Source organism: Hakea prostrata, chromosome 3 (genome assembly GCF_041222555.1).
Source record: "Hakea prostrata isolate BN-2017 chromosome 3, UWA_Hpros_2, whole genome shotgun sequence".
In the NCBI taxonomy this organism is placed as follows: domain Eukaryota; kingdom Viridiplantae; phylum Streptophyta; class Magnoliopsida; order Proteales; family Proteaceae; genus Hakea; species Hakea prostrata.
In genome coordinates this window covers 3,259,272-3,285,961 of record NC_142602.1, presented here as the reverse complement: position 1 = coordinate 3,285,961, position 26,690 = coordinate 3,259,272, and the positions used below count along the sequence as shown (strand labels likewise).

At 39.8% G+C, this 26,690-nt stretch overlaps 3 protein-coding genes and 1 long non-coding RNA gene across 7 annotated transcripts; 1 reads left to right on the top strand and 3 right to left on the bottom strand.

Moving 5' to 3' along the window:
- Positions 1–377: 377 nt before the first annotated feature.
- On the bottom strand, positions 378–6,613 carry LOC149020062 (S-adenosyl-L-methionine-dependent methyltransferases superfamily protein). Of its 2 annotated transcripts, XM_089148090.1 has the most exons (9): positions 6,473–6,613; positions 6,139–6,254; positions 4,517–4,643; positions 4,366–4,427; positions 3,292–3,456; positions 3,027–3,171; positions 2,538–2,609; positions 1,930–2,038; positions 378–1,150 (listed from the first exon to the last, which is right to left on the bottom strand). In XM_089148090.1, the coding sequence occupies exons 2-9, from the start codon at positions 6,230–6,232 to the stop codon at positions 1,049–1,051; spliced, it is 876 nt and encodes a 291-aa protein (XP_089004216.1). In that variant the 5' UTR covers positions 6,233–6,254; positions 6,473–6,613; the 3' UTR covers positions 378–1,048. The 2 variants fall into 2 exon arrangements, with proteins under 2 accessions (XP_089004216.1, XP_089004215.1); XM_089148089.1 differs by lacking the exon at positions 6,473–6,613 and having other exon boundaries at positions 6,139–6,463.
- Positions 6,614–6,941: 328 nt separating this feature from the next.
- On the bottom strand, positions 6,942–11,196 carry LOC149020061 (uncharacterized). 3 transcript variants are annotated; one of them, XM_089148087.1, is made up of 2 exons: positions 10,739–11,196; positions 6,942–8,591 (listed from the first exon to the last, which is right to left on the bottom strand). In XM_089148087.1, exon 2 carries the CDS (start codon positions 8,524–8,526, stop codon positions 7,567–7,569), a length of 960 nt encoding a protein of 319 aa, XP_089004213.1. In that variant the 5' UTR covers positions 8,527–8,591; positions 10,739–11,196; the 3' UTR covers positions 6,942–7,566. The 3 variants fall into 3 exon arrangements, with proteins under 3 accessions (XP_089004213.1, XP_089004212.1, XP_089004211.1); XM_089148086.1 differs by having other exon boundaries at positions 6,943–8,594; positions 10,754–11,196; XM_089148085.1 differs by having other exon boundaries at positions 6,943–8,591; positions 10,754–11,196.
- A 926-nt stretch (positions 11,197–12,122) lies between these two features.
- On the top strand, positions 12,123–25,166 carry LOC149020060 (trihelix transcription factor GT-1-like). The gene is made up of 5 exons (XM_089148084.1): positions 12,123–12,748; positions 19,318–19,356; positions 22,930–23,061; positions 23,674–23,901; positions 23,997–25,166. The coding sequence occupies exons 1-5, from the start codon at positions 12,229–12,231 to the stop codon at positions 24,212–24,214; spliced, it is 1,137 nt and encodes a 378-aa protein (XP_089004210.1). The 5' UTR covers positions 12,123–12,228; the 3' UTR covers positions 24,215–25,166.
- Positions 25,167–25,660: 494 nt separating this feature from the next.
- Positions 25,661–26,397, bottom strand: LOC149020059 (uncharacterized). Its single transcript, XR_016171995.1, has 3 exons — positions 26,302–26,397; positions 26,124–26,212; positions 25,661–26,031 (listed from the first exon to the last, which is right to left on the bottom strand). It is a non-coding gene; the product is annotated as an uncharacterized LOC149020059 (long non-coding RNA).
- Positions 26,398–26,690: the final 293 nt, after the last annotated feature.

Genomic DNA, 26,690 nt, shown 5'->3' with positions numbered 1-26,690 from the left:
CGGAAATTTGCTTGCCTGACTGATTTTAATGGTAGAAGCACTTTCACAGGACGCAATGCCACGATCGGCGCTCACATCAAAGATGTAACAGCTCCCCTTAATTTGGGGGGCATTTTGGTATTCTCCCAGTTTTTTTTGGTTGCCTTGTTGGGCAGGTTTAAAGCCCGCAAATGTACAAACTACAATGGGTTATTTGGATGTTAGCGACGAAAATCTCCCATTGCGCAAATAACATCGCACCAAGTTTTAGCGACGCTCTATGGCGAGTGAAAAGGTACCCTTAACGCGACGCTTTCCCAGTGGAATGGTGAACTTTTATTCGCGGCGGCAGCAGCAGCTGGCCGCTGCCGACGGTCCTGGCGGCATTTGACTTCTGTTGCTTGGTCAAACTTATGCGACGTTACAGTCATCAGCGGTTTCAGCGAGACTCATTTGGTTGGCCAAATCAATTTCTAACGCAGCCTCCAGTTTTAGCGACGCTTTCCCACCATGGGCGGAGAGATTAATTCCTTCACAAGGGCAAAAAGTAGCACTCCTTGCGTATGTCCATAAAAGCAATTGTAGCCCTGAAAAGTTAGAACATTCTCCTTAAGCCATCCGTCCGCGAAAGCAGTAGGATTAGATTAAGTATAATAACTAGGCCATCTTAGTAGGAGTTGAGGGAAGTGGCAACATTAGGATTGGCATACGTCTCTCACTCAACAAAAATAAATATATTAGTAGTTTTAAATTACAGACAAGTAAATAAGAAATGCCCTTTGTTTTAGTCCAAAAAACAAGACAGATTAGGCAAATTGGATTCTGTATAGGTGAACCATTCAATGGGTTGGACCTCAACATGACAAAATTCATTGCTGCTGTTATTTACTGACCAATGGAAACAAACCAGAATACAAAGGATTTAGCCCGGAGAACATCAGAGCGATCTTTGTTACACAGAAGGCTCCATTCTCATTCGGCAGATGAAATTCTAAGTTCAAAAAACCCTGATCGAATTGGAGAGTAGACAAAACATTCCAAAACTTGTTCACGATTCAATTTGTGTCCTCTAAAATTTCAACCCAGAATGAATGGCAACAACTCCACCCACAAGATTTTCGTAGTCAACCTTCTGGAATCCCGCTTCTACAATCATTGAAGCAAACTTCTCCTACATATGTATAAATCATTAAAACAATAATTAAAGATACACGCCAAACATTAAAAAGAGAAGGGGGGGGGGGGGGGAGGGTGTTAAGGGCAAAACCCAGTGCCGAAGGCTTCCACACAAGCAGAGTTTAGGTGCAATTTTCACATGCAACTTTACCCTAATAATTTATGCTGAGAGTCTGTTTCAATCATGCACACATTCAAACATAAGAACTAAAATAAGCTCACTACACTGTTTTAATAAACCCACGACAACAACAACAAAAAAAACGACTCAGTCTTATCCCAACCAAGGATATCAGGACATTGGATTGCTGCCGGTCAAAATTGATGCTTGCTCACTTAGATGAGCCCACCATCTACAGCTACAACATGAATGGGCCAATTAATCCAGCTTTGCATGTATGAGGGGACCATTCATTTGTTTTTTCACTTGCCTTTTTTCGGTAAGACATGAGGGGTCCTACCAGTTTCTCAGTTAAAGTCTTTCATATTCTGTTGTCTTCATTTTGCATGTTCCAGCATTATGATTTTTTTGTGATGATAAAGCATACTAAGCTGCTTTATTTAGAGCATAATTCAAATACAGAATGGCTGTGCCCTCACATCCGTTGATTGAATCCCACCTTTTCTGACTACTTCTAATTGTTTGGATCGCCAAAGCTAGGAACTTAAAGGGTAAAGAAAAGAAATAAGAAAAAGCACAAACAAGCGGGCTGCACGTGAGAGAGACTACTAATACCAGCTAGAATAGTGTGTACTAAGAAATTTGAATTTCACCTGGGAGGGAAACCGACGAACGCTCTCAACTAAGTATTGGTAAGATTGCCGATCACCCGCAACAAACTCACCCACAGCCGGGATGATTGAAAATGAGTAGTAATCATACCTACAAGAAGTCAAGCAATACGAAGGTCATGGCTGGAATAGGCCACCAAATAGGGCAAATCATTACTTCATAGATCATTAATACAATGCAGTTCAGTTGCATGTGGCAGCATGTTATATTTCTACAGAGTGAATTCAAGGTCATGGGTAATTCTAGTAACTCAGAAGATTAAAACATCAAGCTCCTCTGGGTTGGGGACCCCCCCCCTTTTTTTCTTTCTTTCTTTCTTTGGGGGGGGGGGGGGGACCCTTTAGCATTCCAGCTAGTATCAAATTTTAAATGGCCGTAAATGAGTAAAGATAGGTATTTTCTTCTGACATATATAGGGTAAAAACCCAGAGGCAGACAAGGAGCACGACAGTGCCCAGATACGTTCAGCATGGTCATTCATATCATAGGTGACTGTACAAGTGAGAAGTATGAGTTGCCATGTCATAACCTTCTTTTGGGTCCACAAATAATGAAAAGCCACCTCAAGTTAGGAGTTGGAGAAACTTACAACTCTTTGAAGACAGGAGTTTCCACATGGCTCAACTCAAGACAAAGGAATCTTCCTCCTCGTTTTAGTACCCTGAAAAAGACAACCAATTGCAACACATTAAGAAAAGAGATGAGCAAGGATAAATTTGTTCTGAAAAATGTAAAGGAAATAAATTTGATGCATTCAATCCCCACAATGGCTTCCGAGAGCTATTAGCTATCTAGTCACCCTGATTATTCAAGGTACAATATCCTCACTCAAGAAGATAGTTTTCTAAGTTTACAATGTTTCCAACAAGTTGCCTCTTGAACTCTCCCCCCCCCCCCCCCCCCCAAAAAAAAAAAAAAGAAAAGAAAGGGGTCCATTCAGTCCTATATTTCAGTAACCATACAATACAGACTGCAAATTCTTGCTGATAATGGAGCAACTTGCAGCAGGACCCATCCATTTTAGGACTTGCAACATCCACTAGTCGGAGCTTAGATAAAAGTGATCCCACATATATACCTATAGGCTTCAGCAAGAGCTTTCTCTATATGTGTCACATTTCTAATACCAAATGCAATTGTGTAACCATCCATTGAGCAATCTTGAAAACTCAAGGCTTCTGCATTTCCTTCAACCCATTTAAGAGAGGACTCTTCAACCAGCCCTATAATGTCAATAGATGAATTTCAGTTGTCTGTAAACTAGTTCCCGTCCTAGGACAGAACAGCGCATAGATGATGCAAAATAATGATGAAAAAGTTTTTATAAGTCACTTGCACTTTACCTCTCTGAACGGCACGGTTTTTGCCTATGTTCAACATGTTTGGGTTGATATCACATACATAGATCTGAGTTTCATCCTGTAGTTGTAAGTCATTCTCATTGTTATATTGTGTTGCTCTACGACTAATGCTATTGATGGTCTCCACAATCCTAAAAGCAACATCTCCTGCAAATTAAAGAAAGTTTCCAACTAAGGAATGCAAAGAAATAGTTAAAGTAAATCAAGTAGCCACGAATAAAACATGTACTGTAACAAGAAGACAACAAAGATGGGCATTTCCAGGAAAGATGAAGATCTAAGTGATAAAACGTATGTTAGAAAATCAAGTGTCCAGACTCTCAAGAAGACTCAATTGGTTTTCCTAGCTTTTCAGTTGGAAAATGATTCACCTGAACAATTAATTGACTTAAGATCATTTAATAGCTCCGCTTCAGTTGTACCTTTTTCTCTACAAACAAGTCATACCATAATAATTCATCTTAGAGCATTATGTAAAGCATACAAAAACCACAGAGCACCAAAATAAGATGATCCCATCCTAGATCCAAATGAGGCCTGAAGAGTTCTCCTCTGTACATCAATAAATTGCTCCAAACATTTCCATGAGAATTCCTATCAAACTCAACAATAGATAAAAGAATCATTGATTCGATACGGTTCTTTCGTGTAAGAAACAAGAGAGCCAAAATCCTTGAAAATAGCAAAGCAAAAGACAGTTGCTGAGGGAAGGGGATGAATGAACCTTCTGAATATATGCATCTTCAACTGTCAAGCATATGGTTTTAATGTAAGAGGACCTCAGTCCTAGGATAGTGGTCACAGCATAAGCAAATTCAGGCTTCATTTACGTACTTGGTATAAATACCACACAGCTTACACAGTTCTGTTAACCTTGACATTTATCTTGGAGTTATTCAAGATTTCACATTTTCCTTTTATTTTATATAGCATCATTGAAAACTGTCTTTATCCCCTTTACTTTGTTGTCTCTAAACATTACTGTTGCCCCCTAACTTATTCACCCAACATGTTGCACAAACTCTTTGTGTATAATGATGCATAAAGTAAGCTAACCTGTCCCACCAGCCACATCAAGATGCTTCATTCCAGGAAACGGGTTCAGTTTAGAGACCAACCTGAAATCATTGAAGAAGAAATGTGGGGAAACTGCAGGTAAATCGAATAACAAAAAAAATATATTCAGGAAAGACATAGAAGAGCTAACCTGTCTTTCCATAATCTATGAAGTCCACCACTCATCAAATCATTCATAAGATCGTAGCTGGAAGCAACGCTACTGAATACATTACCAACCATTTTAGCCTTTTCTTCTTCAGATACTTCTTTAAATCCTATAAATTGTAACTTGGGTTAGATTATGTTTTTCCTCTCCCCTTCTATTTTAGTCCCTTAGTTAAATAGTGCATGTATCTTGTGTCAGTCATCATCAAGATTAAAAATTTTAAGCACATATAGAGAACTCAAACACAAAAAACGAAATTAATCGTTTGCAGACTGAAGCAGCATTCCCAAGATAGAAAGAACAATGCGATATAATATTCTATGAGATACTGTATATGGTGTCTAACACAGAACCTGCTGTGATAATTAGATAGGTCATGTCAAAAACATAAGCAGACACAGTATCTGGATAAGCTATGATCTGCATCCTGGTAGAGCAATAGTGCATGTGCATTTGGCCTTTTCTAATGGCTCCAAGATATTCTTCCATAGTCCAACCAATACATTCCCAGCTTGGTATGTAAAAACTCAAGAAGATAAAAGAAAAGGAGAAAAATAACATTAACAAGGCCAAAATCGGGCATTCGCTGGTAAGCAAAGGCCCTAGCAAAAGGTACAGGATATCACTTTGCAATACAAGATAGAAATCTGACATTCTAGAATAGGAACAACGCGAACAGTTGTGGTAGATTTCAGGAATGAGAACAAAGATGTTGATAGAGAAAAATCATTAATATGAAATGGAAAAGTGAGAAATGTTTCATTTTTTAATTCGTCAGATTTTTTTTTTTGGGGACACAAGGGACAATATTAAAGGTAACATATATAACAGCTTCATGATTCAGATATCAAACCCTCGTATATATCAAGTACATCTCTCCCTATTTGTGTGGAACTTTCTCTCAACCAACCAAGTGAACACTCACTAATATCTAATAACAAATATTTTATGACTATAGAAAATTGATTCTGAATTGAAAAAGCATTATTAACACAGTGGCTCTAGTTGCCAGGGAAATGAATCAAAACAACACTAAAGTGAATTCTGCCATCACCTCACATGATTGTGTAACAAACTCCGAAACATTGCAAATTTGGTTATAGCATATTTTGTGCTGCTTTCAAATTCAATCGTTTAATTGAAAAACAAAGCAAATATTGCATGTGACGTGTTTTAGTAGTTTATAAAATCATGATTATAAACTTCCGCAGTTCTTTCCAAAAACTGAATTCAGTTCCCTTTCCTAACCCTAACCCTTACTTGCATACTTAGCACGTAGATGAACCCACGGGAGAAGGGAAATGACACTGTAGAGAGCTCCCATTAACACCCCCAGCGGCCCCCCCCCCAAAAAAAAAAAAGAAGCTAAATAAGAAAAAGAAAAATACGTATTTGTAACGAAACCAAAGATTTATAAATGGAACAAAATATGGAAAATTTTCAGAATCCGATTCCACAACAATAAATCACTCAATTTGAAGTTTCGATCAAGTACAACCACTAGAACCGAAGACTGGTGAAAGGAATTCATATTCACAAGCATCCCAATCATAACTTTCAAAGGAAGAAATAGAAAACGAGGTTGGGGGAGGGGGTTTGTTTACCGAAGCTGGTGGCATGAGTGTGCAGAAAAGAAGTTCGAGAGAGCATGCACGAGAGCTTCCTTCCCAAATTCCTTGAGCTCGTCCTTAAAGCCATGCTGGTTGTAGACTCGTAATTCCTGCGATCAAAATAGTAAGCTGCCACGACAATTAAGCATTCAAGCTTAAGGAAAACTTTCTGAAACAAGGAACCCTAGTAACGATAAAGCTTTACAGCTCAGGGAGGTTTTCAGTAACGATTAAAAATTACAAATGGCGTTCATCTGCTTCACTGATCAACGCTAACCATTATGACTTGCTGTTTTAGGTGGTGAGCTAAAGAGAGAAAGAATTATACCAGGTTCGTTCGCCGCTGCTACCGTCTTTCGATCGGCTCGATGGGGAAAATACGAAGACAAAGGATTTACGATCGAAATTATGAATTTACATGTAATGTAATATCTATGAAAGATCAGAGACTCGGTCACGAATTAACGCATTTAGGTTACAACTTACAACTTTCATATAATAAAAATACAACTTTCTAGTGTCCGAATACGATTTATTGTCGGTTAGTCCTGGTAAAATCCATTGTTTTTTTTTCGGTAGAAAGTTAAAATCCATGGTTAAACCATGTACGGTAACATCCTAAAATGGAAAAAGAACATGGAAAAATCTAGAGAATTTAAATAGTTTTGTCACATTTTCGAAGATAAATTTTTTGGGTGAAATTTTCAATAATAAATGTAATACGATAATAATTTTTATCGGTAGAAGGCGCGAGAAAATTATTTTATATAAAAATGTGACAATAATATGACAACTTACATGAGCGAAATTAACATCCTAAAATGGGAAAGGAAAACATGGAAATTTAGAGAAATTTAAATAGCTTTGTAAGAATAAAGAGAAAAGAAAGAGGAAGACAGCCGGAAGAGAAGATCATAACATTTTTTACATCAAGATATTCACATGGATAATCGTCAACTTTCATAACTAATGTCTCTCTAGACCATCTAAGCAACAAGCAGAACCCAATCTTGAGAATGCATAATTTTCGTAAGACAAAGTTTACTGAGAGGAGCTAGAAAGCTCAAGGATGTCCCTAATACATAAGTGAGCAAGCTAAGACAAGAAATTTGGCCAAGTGGTTGCAGCTCCCAGCGACACTGCTTTCCGGGCCAAGGTATCAGCAGCACAGTTGATACTCCTTTGAGTGTATGAGAATGAACATTTGATGGACTTCTGCAGCAGGTAGATGATGTCCAGTACAATGGTAGACTTCCAGTGGGAGAGTGTGGTTCCTGCTGTAAGCGGAGTCATAAATCTTGAGAACATTAGGAGATATGCTGATGTAAAATAATACCATATCCTTACAAATCATAACCCAGAGGAACCATAAATACACAACAGCCCCTAGGCAAATTGACAAATAATGACTGAACCAATTTGTCATCCTTGCACTGAAGGCCGATCACACCTGTAAAATTCTGTGTGGCCGGCAATATCCTTGCATATCATCTTCGACTCAGCAGCCAATTTTATGCTCTTACTAATAACCAACGCTGTCTGCTTGTGAGTGGGAGTTGGTCGGTAGGCCATCACATAATCCTCCTTCCCAAGCAGCAAAGCTTCTCTTGCAGGTACAACATTCTCCCACCAAAACTCCCACAGAATCCCATGCATCAGTTCAAAATACTCATGATCGCGGCGAACATGGAAGGTTGTACTACCTTTCAGAGTCCAGCAATACAAATCAACCCATTCTCTATCCATGATCTCCATCTGACCCTGCACCTGAGGCATATAATAGAATGGCATTGCTGACCATGGCAGCGCAAGTTCTGGGTTCCCTTTGTTATATGGGCACTTCACTTCAAGGACCCCACCCCCAGGACAGCATCCTAGAAGCCCATCTGGAGATGCACCAAGCCATTTGAACTGCTCCTGTGAATGCACTGCAAACCCAAGGTGACTAACCTCACGACCTGTGATGCTTTTGTACCGCTCTATCGCAACAGACTCATTGAGCACACCCCACTCCATGGCAGCTTTACTAGCAGCAGTAGTGGATCCAGCATCCAATGTGAATACCTTCTCATGCCACAGCTCAGATCGGCGGTTGCCTCTCCAAAATCCCAAAGCTGTGCTGAATGTGCTAGTCGTCAGCTTATCCCGGCGTAGTTCAAACCACTCTTCTGAGCGCTGTGGCGCAGTAAAGGGGGTTAGGTGGGAAGCAACTACCACAGGTGTCCTTGGAGAAAGGGTGAGTTGTGTCGATGGAGATGTCACTACTGAACTAGTGGTAGAGCAGGATCGGGCAATGCCACTGACACACTCTCTTCTCACCAGCAGAGCTGCCACTGCCTTCTGGCAGAGGATGTGGAATTGGGAGACACAAACATGGCTCATTGCAAACAAAATCAGGCAATGGACAGTGGTTGTCTTCTGTTGCAGGATCTAACCACTATAATGTACTGCTACACAAGTAGAAGAATTCAAGACATGTAAGTTGAAAAGAAGGAAAGTATACACCATTTTTTTTATTGATCTCACAATTAAAATACACCATTTAAGTGGCATTGGACAATCCTACTATTGCATTCTTCAAGAACCTTTTACACCTGGACCTTCCAGGTTTCTAAATTGTACTACTGGTATCGTGGATAAATGGAAGGAATTTTATATAAGTTTCTAGAATATTACATAGACTGTGTTCATAAAAAGATGACATAGAGGAAAGACCGTAGATTCTTTTCTAACTCGTTAAGAGTATTTCTCATCTCTCTGGCAAAGCAACAATGGACTGTAGAGTTAGAATCAAGCCAAAGAAATGAATGAGGAACCACAAAATTTCACATGTAAGCATTGTCTCTGTTTCATTGACAGCAGCACAACATATACATAGAAGCATACAGATACATGCAATAAGTTAGTCAAGATAGACGGTCACAAGAACAGAACTAACCAATGTTAATGGCATCTTTTGGCTAAGAAATTCTACTCATGACAGGAGTAGAATCAGTTAGGCATGAAGTGAAATCTTAGGGAAATGGTTAAAAGTTAATGCATACCACTCCTCCTAATTTGGGCAACCCTAGGCCTCCACTGAACCTCATCATAGGGGAAATGATGAGGAAGGACTTCCATACCCTATAGTCTAGGTCTCCTGCCAAGTATGTCCTAGGAATAGCCTATTGGGGGGCACATGCTCGGTTGTGTTTATTTCTTCTTGCTCTCTTTCATATACCACTTTCCAATTCTCTTTATTGCTGTCTTTTTTTCCCCCCCCCCCTTTTTTGGTTAAAACACAGTTTTCCTTACTACATTTTGTTTGGATCTGGAGCCATTAAGCTGGGACAAGGCTGAGTTTGTTGTTCTAGTTAAAGATGAATGAATAAAATCATTGTTTAATAACGAGACAGAGGCCTCAAAAACAATGGTAAGGGTTGCTCCATAGTGAACTGGAGGTTGTGGGTTCAAGTCCATAACAGCCTCTCCATGAAGCGGAAGGTAAGGCTGCATACATTATGATCCACTGCAGACTCAACAATGGCAAAAATCTTCTGCACTGGGCAGAGGGTACCCAATTAGTCAGGGATAATTTCTAAAGTTCTCCATATGTGATTAGTATGACATTTTCTCAAGTTGAAACAATTTACAGAGATCTGGATAGGTCTTTGTTACAATTGCAATTCAGAAAAGAATCTAGCAAATTGAGTTTTAATTTATTGGTAGTGAGGCTCGGTTGCTGGGGTTCAAGCCCAGGCATCCATGGCCACAAATTTGGAGTGCTTACAACTAAAATACAGCCACAAGACATAATGCTTTCTCCATTGAATCATGCACCAATTATGGCAGAAGCAGAACTATACATTTATTCAGCTGCCAGAATCAAAATGACACAACACGGAAGGATTCTTCAAGGCCCCAAAACTACTAGAGTGAAAAACACAAAGTACTATATGGTCTTTCAACATGTACACGGCTCTAATTTTTATACACAGTCTTCGATGTATGTGAAAAATAGAAACATCAAACTACGGGCAACACCGAAGTTCTAAGACTATACAGAACAGATGGCCATTGTTGGATATTAATAATTGCAGAGTGTAAAGGAGTAAATCCTATAAAAAATGCCTTATGCACAAGACAGATGTCAGTATGCAAGAGTAAATTGCAATGATACGAATAATTAAAACCTCGTAGTTTTCGTGATGGTGAATAAATTACCAGAAGAATTATATCCTGGTCAAAACACACATTTTCAGAATAAAGAGAAAAAGGAAGATGGCCTTAAGGGCAGAAAATAACTCCACCAAGCACCTCCTTCCTGTGAGGATGCTTTTATTCCTCTCATCAAATTGGGCATTTACTTAAATACTATTTCAAGCCCTGCAAAATCTTACCATCTCCAGAAATAAATATCGAAACGGTATTTCTAAAGGAGAGGTTCTAGAGAACAAAGAAGAAAACCATCTTGCATATGCCCAAAATCCTCACGAATCAAGAACAATGGAAAACAAACTAATAAGGGTGGGCTCAGTATAGACAGATTTTTAACTGAAGAAACAGTATGAACAGAATGAGTCTAAACTTTGAAAAACATCAAGAGACGGCTAACCTCTACAATTTGTACCTGGACCAGGCTTTCGCAGACTGTTGGCGGGGGTATTGCAATTTACTTCAACGTTGCAAATGAATTGGGAAGAAGTAGAAGAAAGAATAACATTTGAGAAGTTGTGAGGAGGTGGAAAAAACCCCAGAGGGAATGAATGTAACCGTTGGCGGTTCACAGTCGAACAATAGAAACCAAAGTCGGTCTCATCTTCTGCTCTCAATTCTAACCATTCCTTATCGCTACTTGCGTTTTCAAGGGTTCGAACTTCGAAGCTTGAAACCCAGAGCGTAACAGGGAGATCAAAGCTAAGGAAGGAATGTTGGATACAATAACCACTAAGTCAGGACTTCTAACAAACACACGCCGTGCGTAATAAACAGAGTACAGAGCCCACCACGGATCGAGAGGATCGGCAGCGATTTTCCTGATTTCTAATTTGCGCATAAGTGTATTTTACTTGACGAAAGTACCCCTACTGAAATTGGGAATGTCACGCTTTAGGTTTCTGTAGAGTCCCATACACAGAGAGTTTCCTAGACGAGAGCCGTCTAGACTCCATACAATAGGTTATCCTGTATTGGGGTATACGGATCGGAAAACCTATTTTAATTGGTTTGACTCGAATCGTAAAAGTAAGTTAAGTAGATTTATTCGATTGGAATTGTGAGAGGTTTATCCATTTTGTTCGTCCGATGAAAAGTTTTCTGGGTGAGTCTGAAACACATAAGGTGATATCGTGCCACGTGTTCACGTACATTGTTCATCTTTTTGGAAGCGTGAAGCAGGATAGAACTTACGTAATCAAGCTCGCGTTAATGGAGTTTACAAAGTGAACTCATAGCTTATCAGCACTGAGAGTTGAATTATCGCTGATTCATGTACTCAAGATCTTGACTCTTTTGATTTATTTTTCTCTCTGCAATATCTGGGATCCTGAAATATAGGAGCCGCACTTCAATTTCAGCTATTTTTAACTCTCTTATTTGAGGAAAGAAACGAAATCTGGTCTTTCCCTTTTCTACATCTGTTCATCGTCGGAAGTTTGAATGTTTTTTTTTCCTTAACCTGATAGAAGGAAATTTCATATACATACGCAACACGTCAAGAAACGAAGGGAGAACGATTGCCCCAATCTCATAATAGGCGGGTGTTCCTGGAATCGTTCGCCGTTCGATTTCGTTTTCCCTTTCAATTGCTCTATCTGGAACTGCTTCTTCACTGTCTGTGAGAGTCAAATCTTTGAATCCGAAATATGGGGGATTCCCCTTTATTTTCGCCGACAAAACCCATTCCTACATTTCCTTCCGCTGTCATGCTTTTTGGGAATACAGTGGTTTCTTGTTTGTGCTCTCTCAATTATTTCACTGTTGAGACATTTTTAATCTCGAAATGAGTTTACTTTCTTTGTCCTTCCCTATCGGAAGTTTCAAAGCCAATTGATATCTTCTTCTGTAACTCTTCGGAACAGCTTCTCCGGTTTTGTATCAAGAGTAATGTACCTGTCTGAGAAACCTGATCCAAATGACTTATTTAAGGAGGAGGGAAGAGAGATGATGATTGAAGTTGTCGGAAATGGTGGCTTGCAGCCCCAGCAGCAACAGCAGCAGCAGCAAATGATTCTTGCCGAGAGCAGCGGGGAAGACCACGAGGTGAAGGCCCCCAAGAAGCGAGCCGAGACCTGGGTCCAGGAGGAGACCCGAAGTCTCATCAGTTTTCGGCGAGAAATGGATAGTCTCTTCAATACTTCCAAGTCCAACAAGCATCTCTGGGAGCAAATTTCGTCTAAAATGAGGGAGAAGGGTTTTGATCGATCCCCAACCATGTGCACTGATAAATGGAGAAACTTGTTGAAAGAATTTAAGAAGGCTAAGCACCAGGATAGAGGTAGTGGTTCAGCCAAGATGTCGTACTACAAGGAACTGGAGGAATTGCTCAGGGAGAGAAGTAAGAACGCATCTTACAAGAGCCCTACACCTTCCAAGGTCGACTCCTACATTCAATTCCCAGATAAAGGTATGTTTCTTTCCTTGTCAATTATTGCTGGTTTTATCATCTTTGAATGCCAATTTGCTCATTTTATCTTCCTGAGTTGGTCGGTTGTTGACAATTTTGAAGAATCACTAACAGACCTGTGTGGACTTACAGTGATTACCTATATTGTACATTGGTGTCTTCAATATTCTCGTACAGAGATAATGCTTGTAACCAGGGAATTCGGGAATGTATATAGTGGCCTTAATAGTACTTTCTGATTGCACTTGTTTTTCTACTGCTGACGGCATTAAGTAAGGGTTGCAATTTGGTTTGTATAATACCAAACTGTTTCAGAAACAGTATGGTTTGGTTTTTAACAGCAGTTTCTATTGCAGTACAGTGAGTAAAACCCTATATACCATTTCTATACTGCTTATACCACTTTTATGCTGCAACCAAACCATACTGGTTAATACCACATACTTATCATTTACATATACCATCTTTATATTGCAGCCATGCGGTATGGTAACTGTTTTGTAAATGTGGTTCACATCGGTACGGTACGGTTTTGATTTTGGGTATTCATTTTCTGTAGCGTACCTGATGTAAACTGAAATTCTAGGGTTTGCCTTGTAATAATTGTTGCACTGGAATTAGGTTCACTCTGGGATACTCCGTCTGTGAACCAGCAGTTTTACAGGAGATTTCTTGAGGAATTAGGGTTTCAAGTCACAACCCTAGAAGGTTTTCGGCCAGGCTGGGGTTGAGAAATATGGGTTTTAAGGAATCAATACCATGCTGTTATTGTATTTTCAGGTCGGAATTTCAACCTAGGATTTAATATCAGGGTTTGACAGGTTAGGAGGAGGGGTAGCAGGACTGCTGCTGTAGTTTAGTTTTGATTTTATAGGTTTAGGGTTTAGGGAGTGCTGTGTAGGGTTTCGGCTGGGCTTGGGAGGGGGTGGTGTTGTTTTATAATTCCAGATTATGTCTAATGGGTTTAGGCCAGTCCTAGTTGGTTTAGGAAATGGTTTGAACTTTGAAGAGTCCTAAAGGGTTTTGGATTCTTGGGTTGGGATTGGGATTGAGTGTAGGAGAAGGGTTGGGGAAGCTAATCCTATAAGGAGAAGTGATTGGAGTTCTTGAGGAGGGAAGCTGCTGCCTCTGTAGGAAGAAAAGGGGTGGGAGCAGCTTGCGGGTAGGTTAGGTGGGGTGGGTTTGTACTTGGGGGCTGATTGTTGCTGTTGGAATGGAATAGGACTGCTGAACTTGAAGAAATACCTTTAAATCCGCCGTGGCCTTCCCTAGGAGCCCAATGACCCTGCTTGCCTCCAAACTCAGATTATTTTATTCAATTCAACTTAATTTTACAAAATATGGGGGCTTTATTTTATAGCCTCAAAAAAGAAATCATAAAAGGGCTCAAAGTTGGAAAACCAATTAGAACTCTAATTGGGTAACCAATTCTAACTCAAACTTTAACTTGCACAAGGAACCTTCATAACTACTCTGGAGGACTCCAATTAAAATTGTAAGAGTAGATGTTGGTTTCTTGCAAGGACTAGGACAACTCTACTGGACTTCATCGCAAACTTGGAATCCAACATAAACAAGAACTTTTTAATTACTTGCAAAATACTAATCCAAATAATAAAACAAAAATAAATCTAGGGTCTAGACAACACACTGGATTCAATGGGACCTAGACCTAAGACACCACCCGAAGTTTGACAAAATACCAAAATATTGCTGGTCGAAATTAGAGGTCCTAGGGTTTGGGGAATCAACCCTAGGCCTTGGGGAATCCCTTGAAACAGTTTACATCAGTACCGCTTGACTTCCTTAATTTAAGTAACCACTAAAAGCGTTTTCATTAAACTTGCCATTGGAAATGATCGCTTCCTCCTCTGAAACCAAACCAAACCCCCCCCCAATGCCAACCAAAAGAAACAACTACAACAACAAGCCTTTTCCCAACTAAATGGGATCGGCTACATGGATTCTTGCCTTCCAATTTGCCATGTTTGATGCCATACTAGATATAAGGCCTTAATTATGCATATCCTTTCTGAGCACTTCTTTTAAGGTCATTTTAGGTTTGCCCCTAGCTCTTATAATTCTTTCAAATTCTTTCAATTTGGATTAAATCGCTTCTCCATACAAGGGCGTTTACAAGCATCTGTTGACCTTGACTGTGCCACCTCAAATGACTTTCTCACATTTTATCACTAAATCGGAGCTACTCCGAGACAACCTCTAATATGATCATTCCTTATCTTCTCTTTCCTAGTTTTTCCTTTCATCCATCTTAGCATCCTCATTTTAGCAACATTGAGCTTGTATATATAATGTTTTTTAACAACTCGACACTCTACACCATACATCGTAGCTAGTCGTACAATGGTCCTATAAAATTTTCCTTTGAGTTTTAAAGGAATATGCTGGTCAAACAAGACCACAGACACACCTTTCCACTTCATCCACCCTATTTTAATTCTTTGGGAAACATCATCCACTGTATCACCTTTTAAATTTATGATTGAGGCAAGATATCTAAAACAATTGCTTTGAGGAATCTCCTTCTCATCAAGTTTTACCACCTCATCATCCACGCGATCAAGACCAAAGTTACAAACTAGATATTCTGTTTTCATTCTACTTAATTTAAAACCTTTGATTTCAAAGTTTCTCATCCACCCCCAACCAGAAGAAAAGAAAGGAAAAGGCAAGCGCTATCTTGAGGGGGGGAAATTGATTCTCTTCCTTATGAGATGTTCTAAAATTAAAAAATTTTTTTGGATGAATAAATAAATATATTAAAGAAACCACACCAAAAGGGAAATTACAAAGAGAAAAGAAAGGGAAGAGCTGGGGGGGGGGAGCAAACAATCAAGCGGGCGACTAGAGAGAAGAACTAAAACTTCAAGAACTAACAATCAACCTATTCCTTGGAGAATCAGCAACAGAGGGATGGGGCATAGTGATGAGCCTAGAAAAACATCAAAATAGATAGCATTCCAAATCAAGCTTTGAGAACGAGATTTGGTAGTCCATCTTCTTATCTAAAATTAATTTGGAGCTAGGAATAGCCCCATCATCTGTAGAAGCACTCTCATAGATGTTCCTGTGTGCATAACTTTTCATTTTAATCTTTTAAAGAAACCAAGTGCAGTTTTTGTCCATATTTGTTTCCAACAGTATGTCACAGAAATAACATTTTCTTATTAGTCTCTCTTAAAATCATGGACAACAATTTTGGCGAATTTCGCCCGAAGTATGGCAAAATTTCCCAGGTTCGGGGAGCAGCAAAATAAAAAAGGGGGCGAATTAATTTAGCAAATTTGCTAAAAGTCAGCAGAAAATTGGTGACTTTCTGACGAATTGGCAGAAATCACCGAAACTTCACAAAACTTCGCCACCAGCAACATCTTCAGCGAAATATCTGGTTGTTGCCGCTGCTACTATTGCTGCAGTTGTGCTCGCTGCAGCTGCTGCCGATGTCTTTGTTTTCGTTCTCCTCCAAGTCTTACTAGAATTAACTGCTTGAAACCCCACTGCATCCTATTAAAAGCACCCTGTATGGAGCCGTCGATGAGCACAGCTGAGGATCAAGGAGGAGTGATTTGAGAACTAGAGAAGGTAACATCTTCTCGGACGAGATCGCCCTTTGCCAAAGTACCGTCAGCGTAGAAGTAAGAGTAGTGACAGCGGTGGTTCTGGTTGCAGCCTTGTAGGTGGTTGGGAGGGTAAAATCAAGAATTCTTGGTTTGCAGCATCCATTTGATGGTTGCACGGGAGGAAAGAGAAGGTGGAAGTAGAGACGCTGAAGACAAGAGAGATGACAGATGAAGAAGGAAAGTGAATATAAGCAAATGCTAACAAGGTTTCAACTATGGAAGCGAAACATCGGCGAATGTCACTGAGGTATCATAACTTATAATGGATACTGTTAATTTAATGCTTTGAGTTCCACACATATCCTAATAGAAGGTTTGAATGTTTGCCAAGAAGATTGGATAAAATTTTTTTTCCTTTGTCATTCATTTTTCTTCTTTGGCTAGTAAACTCTTACTGCATATTTCTACAAAAATTATCTTCAAATGCACCAGGTAGAGAAGTTTTTTTTTTGGATGAATGAATAATATATTAAACAACAAGCAACACTACAAGAGAAGATTACAAAAGGCTGACATGAAAGAAGGAAAGGGGGGGGGGAACAGGGAGCTCAAGAGGGGGAGAGGAAAGAGCAGGTGAGGCCCCAAAACTAACAATCAACCTATTTCTGGGGCTATCAGCAACAGGGGGATGGGGGAGGGAGAGCTATCTAGAAGAAACATCAAAGGAGATGGCTTTCCAAATCATGTTTAAGGATCGCGATTTGGGAGTCCATTTTCTGAGGTTGTGCTCCCACCAAATGTGATGGATGGGGGCACTAAAGACTAGCTTGTCAAGGCGGTCGCAAATGTAGTGACCGGCAAAATTTCTCGATATCCAGTACCAATCATGAACGAACTTGTGCGAGCCCCTCGAGCGGGGCCAAATGGAAGCAAGAGCTCTATCCCAAAAGGGACGGGAGAAGGGACAGGAGAAGAAAAGGTGGTCAATGTCTTCTAAACCACTCCAGCAGAGGGTGCAGCTAGGGTTGGCGGGGATGAGGCAGCTGATGAGGAAGGATTGGGTAGGGAGAGTATGGTTGAAAGCTCTCCAAAGGGTGAGGGTATGACGGGGAATGTGGCCTTTGAACCAAACCAAATGGGACCAGGGGACAGGGGGATGGGGGGAGCGGAGGAGGTGGTAAAAGATTTGGAAGGCGAAGGGGACCAAATGGTGGTATCTCAAGACATGTTAAGCATTGGGGGGGGTCGCATTCCAAACATGTGTGAGACTAGGGTGGGAGAGAGGGGCCCGGCCCCGGTGGGAGATGACGGAGTCCAGGCAAAGAAGTTGATAGTCAAGTGCTTGGATTTCGGATTGGAACATTTTTTATTCTGCGTCTAAGCCTTTGTTTGACCAAAAAATCCTTATTCTAGGTTCAGTTCCATATTGACTTTCTATCCCTTTTTCAGTTGGGTCCTTTAAAAGTACTATCATGGGGAGAAGGGGAATAACTCGTTCTCTTTGAAAGTTGATTTTGTTTTGTGTAAATACAAATGTAAATACCATTGACCTTAAAACTAGGTAACATTATGGCAGTGATTACTTGCTCGATCTCTGCAAGTTGATTTCTATCTTTGTTTGACTTGTTATTTTAATTCAATGGGTATACTAGATACTTCACTTCACTGAAGGGGTATTTTGTCTTTTGAAAAATAACATGTTGTTTTGTGGTCTGAGATATTTTGATTTTTTATGGGTGGCATTAATATAAGGGAATAATTCAGGTGTGGCTGATTATTGCCTTAATAATAATAATAATGATGATGATGATGATGATGACGATGAAAAAGAAGAAAACTGAATGAGAGAAGTGGATAACCAAACAAAAGGAGAAGGAGAAAGAATCATTCCTGGTTGTTTCCACCCTTCCACAACAAGTTTACTCCCATCTCCCATTGGCTCCCTTGCTCATGTTTTAGGAAAACTAAATTTAGTGAAAGTTCCTCTGTACAACATGGCTTCTCTCTACTATTGATTAATCTGGCATTGTTTCTGCAGGCACAATTAATGCTTATATTTTTAACTTTCAACCTCCTATACCTCCAATGCTTTCTATGCAATTGCAGGACTGTTAACTGTTTTCCTAGTTTATGGATAATTATTGTGCATATGAAAATCACTTCTCTGGTATATTTGTTAAAGTGTCGAGAAGGTTGATGCATGATTGCTAGTCAATAGAACCATTCCACTTTCAACCGCTCGTGGTCAAATGGTAGAATGTAGAGCAACTTAGCCTGAAATCATCTGTAATGTCTTGATTGTTATTGGGTGTGGCTTCGAAATTGAGGAGATCATCTCGATACATGAGGCTAGTGTTTGATCAATTTTTTGGTATCTAACATAATCCCTAATTTGATTCCCAGCTAAGTTGTTGACTTTGCCTGGGTTTTTTTGAGCATTTTAGTCTCTGCAATGTTTTTCTAGTTGCAATCTTCTACCCATTGTAGATAAGGTTTTGACTTATGTATTTAGCTTGCGCTGCGGATTTGCAATTTCTTGTCAATGCTATGCCACCTCTAACATTTTGTTTACCATCTTAACCTTTCTAATGGGGTGTGCTTTGTTTCTCTGAGTTTTAACATTATAGGGAATCATGGACCTTGCTACCAAGTTGATCTTATGCGGCAAATGTTGGAACCTAGCATCATGGAGTGAGCATATTCTTGATAGCAGCACTCATAGCTGATAGATATTGCGTAGCTGGCACTTGCTTGGATCTGCATTCTATGACATACAGCATAAAATATTTGTATAGCAGTGTAGGACAAACATCAGTTGACATTTTCATAACACTCCTGAATGAGTTGTCTCACACATGTTTATGTCTCATTCGTGCTTGTTTATATACTAGCTAATTTGGATCAATGCGTTTCTGCTGCAAATAAAATATGCTAGTATCACTAGGTTTTCTCCTGTGATCTGATAGCTGCTTCATTGTTTTTTCTTAGGCCTTGAGGATGCCAATATTCCATATGTATCTGTTGAAGGTATGCATTCTTTATTGTGCCCCAAACAAGAAGTATCCTCATTCTGTTTTATGTGACATTGTTTTGCATTCTACTCTGGTGCAGAGGGTGGTAATTCAGTTGGAAATAGTTATTGCTTGTTCTATTTTACATTTAATCCTTTGAACTTTCTGAAATTTGTATCTATTGTGAGCTTGGTCACCAGGCAAGTTGAAATTTATTCATAATAGGCCTCAGTAGTCTCACTTATTAGTGTGGAATGGTAGTATTCTTTATGGTCAATAAAATATGTCCTAGATTGTAATCTCTGGAGAAGCAGATTTCACAACTAGACAAGAAGGTAAAAGAAATTTGATGCTACAGTTAGATTGGAATGATTTTGCTGCCTCAGTATATGGATGTGCTTAATTTGCTAAGAATTTTTTACTTGGCACCCCCCTGGGGGACTTCGCATTGATTCACTTGGCACCTTCCCCCTCCCCCCACCAAACCTTACAAAGAGGTCCACAAAACTTAACACTGTCATTTGGCTGTTAATGGCTGAGGGAAGATTACCACTTTATCCTTAAATAAATAATTTTTTTTAAAAAAAATGAAAGGTTGAAATTACTATTCTACCCTTACATGCCCTTACACTAATCCAATTCAAGCCTTCATTTGTTCGACTCAAACCCCTTCCACGTCCATCACCGGCAGTCAACCACCACTGTTCAAGGACATCTTCCTCCAACCTGCCCCCTATCAAAGGTCGTCTTCATCCACTGAAACTCTCATAACTCCCAAGCCCCTCACTAAACTCTGAACCCTTTTAGGATTAGCATCTCCACCACTTCTCCTACACTTAGTCCCAGTCCCAATCAAATCCAAGAATCCCAAACCCTTTAGGACTCTTCAAACACATCCTAATCCATCTAGGACTGACTTAAAATTATTAGACTTAACCTAAAATTACAAAACAGTAACAACAGCCCCCTCCTAAGCCTAACAAAACCCTGAAACAGCATCCCTTAAAGCCCTAACCTGGAATTTCAATTCTGCAATTACATTACAGCAACCACCTAAACCCTAAGACCCCTCTGTTCAGCCTTAAAACCCAAAAACCTAATCCTTTACTTAATTCCCAGGTCTGAAACCCAATTACAGCATAGTATTAACCCCTACAACCCACATTCCTTCAACCTCAGCCTGGCAGAAACCTCCAAGACCTAACCTTAACCTTTGCCAATCTCAAGAGCTCTTCAATTACAAGCTTCCACAACCCTGGAAGACTGCTGATTCACAGAAAGAGGGTCCTGGAGTGACCCAATTTTAGGGTTTAATTTGAAATTCTCAAACCCTAGAATTTGGGTTTACATCAATGGGTGATTGGAACTGGGTGCTCTCACAGACATTTTGTCGAGCACCGTAGTGGTTGCGTGGGTGCAGGGCAGTGTGTGAGGAGTGGATGGAGAGTGCAAACAAAACAAGAGAGGTCAAAAGAACATACTGATGGTTATGTTGCAGGATGTTTCTTTCAGGGCTGGTAATGGCTGATGGTTGTTTTTGGTCATGTATGGTGATGCTAGAACTGAGCACAGTGGTGACAGGTCTTGGGTGCAGAGTTGGAGTGAGGTGAGTGAGGTTGTGTGGGTTGGGTTGGGGTATTAGGGCATTTTGGTCATGTTGAAAAAAATAATTTTGAATTCCAATCATTAAGTGGAAACAGTCCTTAATGGTGCCTAACGTTGTGGACCTCTTTGTAAGGTTTGCAAGGGGGGGGGGGGGTGGATGTGAATCAATGCAAAGTTGGGGTGGAGGGTGCATGTAAAAAAAATCCATTCATTAATTATGTAAATTTGACTGATAGAATTACTTATCAGAGAGGGTATCATTTTAAAATCCCGTAACAGTCATTTAGTCCTCGAATTAATTATGTCATCTGATGAGTTATAATAATACAAACATTTAAAAATAAATAATTAATAAATAAATAACCTTAGTAATAGTGGTAGAAGATGAAGTTTGGTAGTATTAGCAGCAGTAACTACACTTAGTTTCACTCAGTTCCACTGTATGAAGAGAAGAAGCTATGCTGTCACTCGGAAAATTTTATTGACTTCCAAGTACGTCAATACGTGGCTATGGTATTCTTGCTTCTCAACCAGTGCTGTAAACCACGTTCCTTTCCAAGTATTACAATCATAATGGTAAAGAAAAGGAACTAGCTTACACCATTTAGACTCGGCTCAAATTAGGAAACAGAACTTGACTCCCTAGTTTGCTAGAGATGGTAGCTATACTTGCTATATATTGTATGTTTTGAACCTGCTCAGAAATTTGAGTGTAAAAAAGAAAGAATCTAGTACAAAGCAAGAGCCCTATATGGCTTGAGTTTAACTATGTCCATGTGGAAGATGATTTCATGGATAAAATATTCTACAGATGGTGAGATTCCTTGCTTAATATTGAAATTTAATATGCCAAAACTTAATACCCCCTTTTAGTGCCTCACTTTTATTAGACCCTTGTTTGCCTTTTTAAGTATAATTCACAGTTTCCAGTAGTGCCCTACGCCGCTACCTCACCTTCTTTTATTCTTTTTTATCTTATTTCCCAGCCCTTCCAAAAGATCCCTCCCATCATGTTTTTCCATCATCTAGACTATTGAAAATGTCTATTATCCGAGTGGACCATTGTGATGCTGATTAGGTTTCTGAACCCAGGGATGTCTTCAACTTAGAGATTAGATCTGTATCTTAATTGTGATGGGCAATTTTGGGATCCTCCAACAGCTCAACTCCTGTAGAGGCGAAATCAGTACAGAATTTGGCACCCTCAGTAAACATGTTGTTACCCTTGCTGCAGTTGTCATTTTTCTATAGGCCTCCATGATATGATGACATCCATGCGAGCTTCTATTGACTGACTGGTGACTTCTTAAACGAAATAGTCCCATGCAGGATGTGGATTCTTCCGATTCCATCCTACAGGCTCTTGTCTCGTGTTACTTCATGGTCACCACAATCATCTTTGGCAGTTGGTTGATAAGGTGATCCTATTTACAGAGTTGAAATAGGTCTATATCTTGTCTTTATTTCTTGTGTTTGTTTTGAGTAAGATACAGAGGACTAAGCTAGTTTAGTTTTAGAGTTGTATTAGGTGATATAGTTTGATCGCAAGTTTTTTCTTTGTTTCAGTTTTGCATCTCAATTAAGACATGTGATTTCTGGCTACTCATAAATTGTAATTTGATGATGGAAACATTTATCTTGCTCTATGGAATGCGTGATTCCCTCCTCCCTGCACCTCTGAGATTCCATCTCCAACTTTCTGCTGCAAGCCTGCAACTATGAGATCCCATCTCAGACTTCCTCCACGTCCCTAACCGACCCTCTACCAGCATCCTTGGTTGGAGTCTCCATAAACCACTGCCCTTACTAAAAACAGTTGATTGTGGTACAATGCACTTTAACAAACACTTTAACAAACACTTTTATTTGTTAAAAGATCACCATCTCTTGGAGTTGACATGCTGTACTAGCTACTCTCAAATTCATTTGATCTTTCTTATATTTTCTTAATTGTTAACAAGAGCTTTAATTGCATGGCACGAAGCTAGTGGGAGATCAACACTCAATCTTGAAAGGCGTTTGGACCATGATGGACACCCTCCTGCCATCACAGCAGCTGATGCGGTTGCAGCCAATGGGGTTCCCCCATGGAATTGGAGAGAGACCCCTGGAAATGGTAAAGTTTTGCTAGGTTTACTGCAATAGAAAGTGAACCTTTCTTCTTTTTGGTATTTTAAAAAAGGGATTACAGGTTGTAATTGGGCTAATTTTCTTCAATGAATTGCTTTTGCTGTGATCTATGCCTCTTGACTGGTTTTTCTTATTTGATACATGGAGTTTCCGGCAGGGGGTTCTTTCACCGCATCATTTCTGGAAAGTTGGATCTAAAAAATATTCTTTACTGAAGATATTCATTAACTTGGATAATATTCATGAGGCTGTACATGAGATTGCATGAGTTATTCTTCGGATAGTCTAGTTGAGCTATTATCCAGGCCTTGATAATTGATAACTTTCTTGACTGGTCTAGTGAAATTTCATTTTACTTGTTGGTGGGACTTGTAGAAATGAAATGCAGCACTCAAATTTGCCTTCTTTTTTTCGTTTTCTTTTTCCGCTGGGTGGGGGTAGGGGGGTTGGGGAGTAGAGAGCATGAGTCGGGGTTATACCTTTGCTGAGAGTTTTCGTGTCTGGACCCCCTAAACATTTCAACTGATTCAGGAGTTATCATCCTAGAATACAATCCTGTGGGTTTAAAATAGACATACCTGATGCTGCTTTTTGGCAGGGGGGGAGAGCCATTCTTCGTATGTTGGGAGGGTAATATCAGTCAAGTGGGGGGAATACACTAGGAGGATTGGCATCGATGGCACTGCAGATGCAATAAAGGAGGCAATCAAATCTGCATTTGGCTTGAGAACCAAACGAGCATTTTGGTTAGAGGATGAAGATGAAGTTGTTCGGAGCCTGGATAGGGACATGCCACTGGGGAACTACACTCTTCACCTTGACGAGGGTAACCTAATTATTGATCTGATTTTAAAGTTTCCTTGATCAAAATGCTTGGATATCTTCCACAGGTGTCATCAAGTCAATTTCCTTTTATTTCAGGTTTGATGATAAAAGTATGCCTCTATGATGAATCTGACCGGATACCTGTCCGTACCGAAGACAAGACACTTTACACTGAAGATGATTTACGTGATTTCCTTAGCCGTCGTGGTTGGATAGGTCTAAGAGAGTTCAACTGTTTTAGAAGCATAGACACTTTAGACGAACTTCGTCCTGGTGCAATCTATCAGGGGATTGGGAGATTGCTTGGTGACTGAGGAGTATTGCATTGCATCCTGATCAGTGCTGAAATTTCCAGATTAAGAAGCTTCTGTCCCGATTACATTTTCTTTTTTTTCTTTTTTTCCCTGTTGAGCACACTTGCACCTCATGCAGTGATCCTGCCTACTCAATTCTGCAAGTGACATCGAGACAAACTTCACTGAGCATGTATATAGTACTTTACTGGAATTCATGGAGGAAAGAAAAAGGCACATTTTTGGCAGCATGCATATTGATCTTTTGCTTGTTGGTGCATGATATAATTGCCTCTCTCTTTCACTTGGTTACAAATCGTGCCCAGGAGGCCTACTTAATGAGCAGAGAAGGTATCTGAGAGCACTACGTTCAGTAAGTTGATTTTAACCTGCGTGTGAGTTAGCTAGCTGATAAGAGGGCATATGTGAATCTAGATGTCATTTTTTTCCTCTTGGGATGGTGAGTGTCGTTTGGCCTTCATTTCCTGGGTAATGGGGGTCTTTGAAGGTTCACTTGTGTGGCTGCCAGCCACCTGGTATTCATGTTGTTGTCTTCGAAGTTTTGGTTTCACAAGCACTTGTCAGGAAGTAAAGCTTGTTATTTTTGGGTGATAAGTAGGTCATGTTACAGGGTTCATCGAGGCTGCAGGATGCTGTGTCTTATGATGGCTTCAATGTATCCCATAATTTCCATCTCATTTTTCCCCTTGAAAAATCCTGTAATACAGATCAAACAAATAAATCACCAATTCTAGACAAGCTTTTACATGCAGAATGTTGATTTTTGAGTTTGATTGCAAATATAAAGGCGAACTTCAAGACAATGAGCTGTAACTATCATTTCTCTGTTAGAAAGACAGCATACCAGCATAACTCGCATCAGGGTTGGTGCTGATATTCTCTCACATCAAGGTTGGTGCTGGTTCTCCCCACCTAAATTCATGACCAAACACAGAAAACAACATTATTATATGAATCCGATTTTGTGAAGTTGACTTAGAATTCTCAATCCTTGAGCCCCTTACCAATAAAGATATATGATTGGCATAGATCACCATTGCAGTATGGAACAAGCTTATTGTTTTGCTCTGGAATCGACCTTTCAGTGTATCATGTCATATCATTGTTGTTTGCTTGGAGAAGGGTTTATTGTTTTATATCTTTTTCTCGGAGAGATAAGATCTGAAAAATCTCCAGATGGGTTCGTCAACATTCAAACAGTCGTTGTGGGCGCTTTGAATGTGGACGAACCCATCTGGAGATTTCCAGATCGGACCTCACAGAAAAAATACAAAAGAGTAAACCCCAATCTCCCAGATGATAAGGACTTCCATTTCCTCACGATATCTAACAGTTTGTTTTCAAGTTTTCATTTTCAATCCCAGAAATCAGAATCCAGACTGGCAGACTCCATGCCCAAGAATTAAAATGGAAACAAATACTTTTTTTATTATTGAACAAAAATGTGTGGAGTTGGAAGTCAGAGAACTTCACACACTCTGGCGATGGTGCAAGTGTACAACCACTTATTTGTATTTACATTCTTAGTTACAGATCCACATAGATACATATAAATAAAACTGAAACAGAACAATTATCTCCACGGGAAAAACTTGGTAATGTTGACGCTGAAGAGACAGAACATCTTTCAAGCTTCAGGGTTTGGGTTTAGGCATCCTTCTCTTTAGTTCCCTTTGGGGTCAGAGAAGTAGCTGTTCAGGACAGGCATGATCTGAGGACTCCTGTTTCGGACAAGCTTGCGAAGTGCATTCTCTCTGTAACTTTCACCCTCTTCATAGTTCTCACGCACCCCTGATTTCCTCTCCTTTTTGCTTACCCTGTTCAGACATTTTTAGTAAACTTGAAAGTTCAATGAAAGAAGAAAGCAGAGATTAATAAACCTTTCAAGGAAGGAACAGAAGACACCTACGTAACGTCAGGGTTTTGGCGAAGGTTTCGCACGACCTGCATCGCCCCAACTGAAATCACCAGACCCAGTGCTGCTAACATTGGATAAACCTGCAACTCATCAACAAGATAATCAAAACTCTTATTTTCAGGAGATTAAGAAGACAACAAATTTTATTTTGAATTCTCTCGAACCAAACCTCTGGCCTTGACCATCTGTTGTAAGCAGAAGCCATTTTCGACACAGTTGGAAAGTATGATATGATAGACGACGAACCCAAGTGAAAAAAACGACCCTTCTCTGCTAATCTGAATCAAATAAAAGAGACCCCTTTTAACTCCTTTCTTCCTCGTGCTTTTATATCTTTCTCTCTGAACCCACTAACATAGCAAATCCCCGAGAATCGGGCGCCAACATAATCACGACCATCTGATAATCTCGATTTATTTGGGGTCTTTTTAATCCTCAAAATTCAAATTTTTTCTGTCTCTCAATTTTGGAATTTCAAGTAAGCTGATTCAAGAAATGTGCAGTGCAGAAGAAACTGTGATTTTGAAGTTGTTGGATCCGAAATCTTAGTGGTAGTTA